Raw genomic sequence first — 7,619 nt, 5'->3', positions numbered from 1 at the left:
GTGAAGCACTGACACTCCTTACGACATGGATGGACCCGGAGAACACGATGCTCAGTGAGAGAAGCCAGGCATAAAAGGACACACGGTGTGTGATTCCACTGATGTGAAACGTCCAGAACAGATCTCTCTATATATTCCCAAACCCTTGACTTGTACACTTTAAACAGGTGGACTTTATGGCGTGTAAATTGCTTTTTTTTTTGCCGCGCCTTGCGGCTTCTGGGATGTGGGAGCTTGGTTCCCCCACCAGGGATTGAACCCAAGCCCTCGGCAGTGAGAGCGCGGAGTCCTAACCACTGGACCGCCAGGGAATTCCCTGTAAGTCACTTTTTATAAGGTTGTTTAGAAACTCAAAAACCTCCCGGGGCTCTGAGCCATTCTTCCCCTGCTACCCAAGAGGGGAGGGGCCAAGATCACCGTCCAGCGCTACGCCCCCACCCCGGTGGGGAGGGGGTTTTAGAGACAGGAGAGGCGACCCTGACGGGGATCTGGGAGGCCGGACCAGACGCGCGTGCTACGCCCCTGGCCACCTCGCTGGGGCTGGCGCAGCTGGCATTCACGGAGCGCTCGCTGTCCGCCCGCCACCTGGCGTGGGCTGCACAGTAACTTTGTTCCCGCGACAGCCACGTGGGTTGGGGGCCGTGTCCCCCTTTTGCAGAAAACCGGGCTTCGGATGCCTTGTTAGGCAGCGAGAAGAGCCGGGATTGGACCCTACGCCCACCCCTTGGGCTTCCAGGCCCGGCGCGGGGAGGATGATGTCGCGTCTTTACTAGTTCTGGTCCAGTCAACTTCGCTGCTCGGATGGTACCCGGACCCTCGCGTGCCCGGCCCCTTTAAGAGGGGCGTGGCTTCGCGGCAGGCGGGAGCCGGCCGGAAGTGCGCGTCACGGGCCTGTAGGATGGGTCCACGCGCCAACCGGAAGCGGAAATGGCCACTGGGCCGCGGTTGAGGCTGAAGGCTGGGCGCCGGGTGAGGTGGCGGTCGCGCTGGGAGCTTCAGCGGGAAGCTGGGACCTGGGTGGAGACGGAGGCTGAACCCCCTGGCCCTGTGCTGTTCGGCCCTGGGAGGAGCGGGGCAGGACGGGCTTCCCCGAGAGCGGGGTTCCGGAGTGCGTGTAGGTTTCGCTGGGCGGCAGGAACGGCCCGTTCCACGCTCCCTTCTCCCACTTGCAGGGATGGGCTCCAAGGCCAAGAAGCGCGTGGTGCTGCCCACCCGCCCGGCGCCCCCCACGGTGGAGCAGATCCTGGAAGACGTGCGGGGGGCGCCCGCCGAGGACCTAGTCTTCACCGCCGTGGCCCGGGAAGGTAAGGGGAGCCCAGGTCGGGCAGGGGAGAGGCGGCCCAGAGACCCCAGCAGGAAGGGGCGGGGGAAGCGCCTGGCTGCCTTTAAGACACATTGGCAGAGTTAAGTAGTCAGGACGGAGACTGTCTGGCCCTACAGTGCCAAAAATACGTAGGTCTGGCCTTTTGCAGAAAACGTGTGTCCACCCGTTGTTCAGAAGGTTGGAAGCACATGAGTGGCATACAGTTGTAGGGTGAATTTTGTGTTCCACTCTGTGACGTTCGTTTATTCATTGAACAAACCTTCATTGAGAACCTGTTGTGGGCCAGGTTCTGGTCTAAGCACTGAGGTGGATAGGTGCTCAAAAAAGATGGAAGTGCCTGGGACTTCCCTGACGGTCGAATGGTGAAGACTCGGCGCTTCCACTGCAGGCGCCACGGGTTCGCTTCCGGGTCGGGGAACTCAGATCCCTCCTGCTGCGCGGCGTGGCCAAGGGGGTGGGGAAGTGCCTGCCCTCAGGCCATTCTAGTGGGTAGAAACATTCAATATGTAAGGCTTGTGGGACGATAGAAAGTGAGAAACGCTTTGGGGCTTTGTTTTTTTGTTGCTGTTTGTTTGTTTTGGGTTTGTCTTTGTGTCTTTTTTTAAAGTTGAAGTATAGTTGATTTACAATGTTTTGTTAACTCCTGATGTACAGCAAGGTGACTCAGTTATACATACATATACATTCTTCTTCATATTCTTTCCCATTATAGTTTATCACAGGATATTGATTATGGTTCCCTGTGCTCTGCAGTAGGACCTTGTTGTTTATACATTTTGTATATAATACTTTACATCTGCTAATCCCAAACTCCCAGTTCGTCCCTTCCTCGCCCCGCCTCCCCTTTGGCAAGCACAGTTCTGTTCTCTATGTCTGTGAGTCTGTTTCTGTTTCGTAGATAAGCTCATTTGGGTTGTTTTTTTTCTTTTCTTTTTTTTTTTGGCCGCGCTGTTCGGCATGTGGGATCTTAGTTCCCCGACCAGGGATCGAACCCATGCCCCCTGCAGTGGAAGTGTGGAGTCTTAACCACGGGGCCACCAGGGAAGTCCAATTTGGGTCATATTTTATTTCTATTTTTTAAATTTTAAAAATATTTATTGATTAACAAATATTTATTGAGTATATATGGTGTACTGCTATAAAGTGAATGGTGTTTGGTGGGTTTTTTAAATTTATTTATTTTATTTTTGGCTGCACTGGATCTCCGTTGCTGCACGCAGGCCTCTCTCTAGTTGCAGCAAGTGGGGGCCACTCCTCGCTGTGGTGCGCGGGCTTCTTGCTGAGGTGGCTTCTCTTGTTGCAGAGCATGAGCTCTAGAGCGCGGGCTCAGTAGTTGTGGTGCACGGGCCCAGCCGCTCCACGGCGTGTGGGATCTTCCTGGACCAGGGCCCAAACCCGTGTCCCCTGCATTGGCAGGCGGATTCTTTTTTTTTTGCGGTACGCGGGCCTCTCACTGTTGTGGCCTCCCTGTTGCGGAGCACAGGCTCCAGACGCGCAGGCTCAGTGGCCATGGCTCACGGGCCTAGCCGCTCCGCGGCACGTGGGATCCTCCCGGACCGGGGCACGAACCCATGTCCCCTGCATCGGCAGGTGGACTCTCAACCACTGTGCCACCAGGGAAGCCCTGGGTCATGTTTTAGATTCCACATATAAGTGATATATAGTTTCTGTCCTTTTTTTTCTGACTTACTTCACTTAGTATGATAATCTCTAGGTCCATCCATGTTGCTGCAAATGGCATTATTTCATCCTTTTTATGGCTGAGTAGTATTCCAGTGTGTGTGTGTGTGTGTGTGTGTGTGTGTGTGTGTGTGTGTACACACACACACACACACACCCCATATCTTCTTTATCCATTCATCTGTTGATGGACATTTAGGTTGTTTCCATGTCTGGCTATATGCCCAGGAGTGGGATTGCTGGATCATATGGTAGCTCTATTTTTAGTTTTTTGAGGAGCCTCCATAGTGTTTTCCACAGTGGCTACACCAACTTACATTCTCACCAACAGTGTAGGAGGATTCCCTCTTCTCCACACCCTCTCCAGCATTTATTGTTTGTAGACTTTTTTTTTTTTGGCTGCGTTGGGTCTTCATTGCTCTGCGCGGGCTTTCTCTAGTTGCGGCGAGCGGGGGCTACTCTTTGTTGCAGTGTGTGGCTTCTCACTGCAATGGCACGGGCTCTAGGCACGTGGCTTCAGTAGTTGTGCCTTGCGGGCTCAGTACTTGTGGCACACGGGCTTAGTTGCTCCGCGGCATGTGGGATCTTCCCGGACCAGGGCTCAAACCCGTGTCCCCTGCATTGGCAGGCGGATTCTTAACGACTGCGCCACCAGGGAAGCCCCGTTTGTAGACTTTTTAATGATGGCCATTCTGACTGGTGTGACTTGATACCTCATTGTGGTTTTCAATTGCATTTCACTAATAATTAACAATGTTGAGCATCTTTTTATGTGCCTGTTGGCCATCTGTATGTCTTCTTTGAAGACATGTCTATTTAGGTCTTCTGTCCATTTTTTGATTGGGCTGTTTTGTTTTTTTGATTTAGTTGTATGAACTGTTTGTATATTTTGGAGATTAAGCCTTTGTCAGTCGCATCATTTGCAAATATTTTCTCCCATTCCATAGGTTGACTTTTTCTTTGATGGTTTCCTTTGCTGTACAAAAGCTTGTGAGTTTGATGAGGCCCCATCTGTTTATTATTTATTATTTTATTTCTATTATTCATTTATTTATATATTTTTGTCTGCATTCGGTCTTTGTTGTGCCACATGGGATCTTCATTGAGGCACGCGGGCTTCTCTCTAGTGTGGTGCATGGGCTGCAGGGTGCGTGGGCTCTGTAGTTTGCGGCACATGAGCTCTAGTTGAGGCGCACAAGCTCAGTAGTTTGCGGCATGTGGGATCTTAGTTCCCCCACCAGGGATCAAACCCTCATTCCCTGCATTGGAAGGCAGATTTTTTACCACTGGACCACCAGGGAAGTCCCAGTTTTGCTTTTATTTCTGTTGCCTTGGGAGACTGACCTAAGGAAATATTGGTACCATTTATGTCAGAGAATGTTTTGCCTGTGCTTTCTTCTCGAAGTTGTATCGTGTCATATCTTATATTTAAGTCTTTGAGCCATGTTGAGTTTCTTTTGTGTATGGTGTGAAGGAGTGTTCTAACTTCACTGATTTACACGCGGCTGTGGGACAATTTTTTTTTTTCTTAATAGTGAAAAAAAGAAAATTCCGTTCTTTGTTCCATGTGGCCACATTTCAAGGGCTCAGGAGCCCCTGGTGGCTTAGCTAGGCGTTTCCATCACTTGGAACGTCGTGTTGGACGGGGCAGCCCGAGGAACAGGAGCTGTATTTATCCCTGGCCCGCGGCTGGGTCTTCAGAGGCCACTTGAGCCGCAACTTAAGGATCCTGGGCCCAGTTCCCCCATGAGCAGTGCTGGGGCCACTCGAGGGCTAGGGGCTTCCCCTGCCGGCCTGTGTTCACATCTAGGGCTATACCTGGCCTCCGTGTGCACTGTCTGGCCTTTCCCACCTTGTTACTAAAGCAGATAAAGTGATTTTTAGTTAAATGCCAGCGTTTCTGGGCCTGTTTGTAGACAAGGGAACCAGGCAGAGCAGAGAGGACCTTGACATGTCTCCAGGTGGCCCTGAAACCTGTGCTTTTCCTGCCCTGGTCCCCCCGCCCCCCGCCACGCCCTTTAGGAAGCGTGGTCATTGGGAAATGTGCGTCCATGCCCTCCTGGCTCTCACCTCCCTGATTGCTGAGAGCACAGGTGAGGCCGGCTGGCTCATGGTCAGGGTCAAGGCCCTTTCCAGGAGCTGGAGCCCACTCCCAGGTGGGGCCGAGGGACGGTGGAGTCTGGCCTTTACTGTGACCTGTCCCCTTCGGTCCACTGCTTTCTTTGGGGGGTAAACTGAGTCCCCTGTGTGGCCAGCAGGCAGTGATGCTGCCATGTCCTGTCCCCAGAGCCCCCAGCCCCCTCTGGGAGGGCCGAGGACACTGAGGCCCAGCAGGAGCAGCTCTACCAGCAGAGCCGGGTCTACGTGGCCACGAACCAGCGGCTGTGGCGTGCGGGCGCCCAGCTGAAGCAGCGGCGTGAGGAGCTGTGGCGGGCGCGCGAGGAGCTGGAGCAGGAGGTCAGCCACGTGGGCCAGGTGGCTCTGCCGGGTGCCGCGGCCGCCACCTCCTTGGGCTGACCCGGCTCCCCGGGGCCTCGGGGCCTCCGCTCGACACCTGGCCCGGCGCACCTCACCTGACACCTGGCCCCTGGGTCCCGGAACCAGGGTCCAGGCTCTCTGTTCCACGGCCTAGGCACGCCTGGCACCCAGAGACCCCGGGGGACACAGCCCGCCCAGGGGGTGGTGCTGCCTCAGCCAGGCACAGGCCCCTCCCCGAGGGTGGGGTCCAGGTTGTGCGCATGCCCCTCGCCCTGAGGAGCCCCGACTGGACTTCCTGCGGGGCCCAGCCCCCGAGGGCCCTCCGTCCATCCTCCCTTCCTTCCTCTGGCGACCCTGCTTCACTTCCCCGCCCCCATCAGGCTGAACTGGTGGGACCCACCCTCTGCTTCTGCCGTCTCTGTGTGAACTGGGGGGCCCCAGGGGTCCCAGAAGAGGGCGGGGAGTTCAGTGTCCTCCCTGACGCGTAGTGGCTAAGGTTATGTGAGGAGCTGTGGCCGCCCCAGGGCCCAGATCTGAGATGGGGCCTCGCGGTGGGTGCCACCCCTCAGGGCCCCCGGCACCCCGACCCAGGGCCTGGGCGCTCCCCCAGGGCACTTGTCTGTCCGTCAGCTGTGGGGTTCTGTCACACGGGGGCGCCATGAGAGGACGTGGTGGTCAGTCCACTGCCCCGGGCCATCACCCAGCTGCCCTCCTGTCCGTGCACCTTCGTCTGTGGACAGGTGGGTGGTGGGGCAGGAGAGGATCTTGAAAAGGGCATCACCCTAAAACACCCATCCCATGGAGACCAGAGAAGCAGTAGGCCGGCGGGAGGTGGCCCCGGAGCCAGGCCCGTCGTGGGTGAGCCCGAGTCGCTCTGATGAAATCCCCGTGTGTAGCTGCCTGAACGGTGCCCCCATGGACTGCTCCTTTACAGGCCCCCAGAAGCTCAGGGCAGTGCTGGGACCCAGCACGCAGGGCCCTGACAAGGGAGACCCTGCGCATCCCAGGAAGAAAGAGTGTCTGCTTCACCCTCAGAGACCCCAAAACTGGAGACTTGACCTTAGAGGCTCAGGTGTCAAGAAAGTACGGGCTTGTCTCTAGTGGCAGCAGTGGACGCCAGGCTGCCTCCTCCAGGGTGCGCTGGCTAACAGCGGGTCCTTGGGGTGAGCTGCTTCCCCTCTCCCTGCCCGGCCTGGCCTCCGGGTGGGGCCGCCCGTCTTTGGGGCACTGTCCACCCTCCGGATCCCCCCGGCATCAGGCAGAGACACTCCACTGACTCCTGCCGGGTGCCTCCCCCTGCGCTTGTTCTGAGCGCTCTCCCTGTACCCCCGGGTCAAGCTGGGGCTCAGCCCTTGGGCGTCCCCTCGCGTCCTCGCGGTTGTGGGCAGCGAGGCTCTGCAGGCGGCACGTGGACCCCCACCCCGGCTTGTCCCCTCTGGAAACGGGCGCAGGCATTGTGGAGCGCAACTCAATAGCTGTTTATTAAAGGTGCATGTGAGACGCCTGGTTCCGCGGCCTCCTTCCGCCAGATGATGGCTTTACGGTTGGGGGGACGGGATGGGACGGGGCTGTACGTATTTACACATGTCCGGTGGCGTTGCAGACCCAGGAGGGAGACGCAGGGTAGAGGGGGAGCCTAGACAGCTGGGCTCGGGCGGCAGCCGGCAGGGTGGCAGGGGTCAGGTGATGCACCAAATCCAGCACCCAGCTCGTGGTGTCCGTCTGCCCCTGGGCCGAGGTCTGGGAGTGGGTGCCCTGTGTCCCCTCAGCGGGTGGCCGGGCGGTATCCTGAGGGCTTCAGACTTTGGTCCTCCAGTTCCTGCCTCAGATGACTGTCCAGCAACCACCAGTGCCTTCCTCCAGGAAGCCCATCTTCTCAGTGCCCTGGGCCCCCATTGGCCTGCTGGGCTGGGTGATGAGGTGTGGCTGGCCCCGCTGCAGGGGTTGGAAAAGGCAGAGGTGGCCCTGACAGGATGGCCCCGGCCTGGGGAGAGAATGCCTGGGCCAGACAGAGGGCAGCGGGGGCGGCCGGGGAGGGTCCTCTGCCCCCAGTCATGGTGGCCGCGCTGCTTGCCTAGAGGTAGCTCTGGGAGTTCGCCCCACGGCCCACGTGGGGAGACAGGCACACAGTGGCCAG

General features: G+C 57.3%; 1 protein-coding gene across 1 annotated transcript; it reads left to right on the top strand.

The window, feature by feature from the left end:
* The first annotated feature begins 938 nt into the window (after window positions 1-938).
* LOC307052628 (UPF0449 protein C19orf25 homolog) lies at window positions 939-6,982 on the top strand. The gene is made up of 3 exons (XM_079703659.1): window positions 939-969; window positions 1,173-1,304; window positions 5,292-6,982. Exons 2-3 carry the CDS (start codon window positions 1,175-1,177, stop codon window positions 5,519-5,521), a joined length of 360 nt encoding a protein of 119 aa, XP_079559785.1. The 5' UTR covers window positions 939-969; window positions 1,173-1,174; the 3' UTR covers window positions 5,522-6,982.
* The last annotated feature ends 637 nt before the right edge of the window (window positions 6,983-7,619 follow it).

The sequence above is a fragment of the Hyperoodon ampullatus genome (genome assembly GCF_949752795.1).
Source record: "Hyperoodon ampullatus genome assembly, chromosome: 4".
In the NCBI taxonomy this organism is placed as follows: Eukaryota; Metazoa; Chordata; class Mammalia; order Artiodactyla; family Ziphiidae; genus Hyperoodon; species Hyperoodon ampullatus.
Note: the sequence above shows the minus strand (reverse complement) of the source record. Positions and strands in the feature narration are given on the sequence as shown.

Bases quoted from the DNA above. Each gene is read 5' to 3' on its own strand.
- LOC307052628 (XM_079703659.1), top strand. From the start codon at position 1,175: ATGGGCTCCAAGGCCAAGAAGCGCGTGGTGCTGCCCACCCGCCCGGCG. The intron at 1,305-5,291 runs GTAAGGGGAGCC...TCCTGTCCCCAG, and splicing joins CACCGCCGTGGCCCGGGAAG to AGCCCCCAGCCCCCTCTGGG.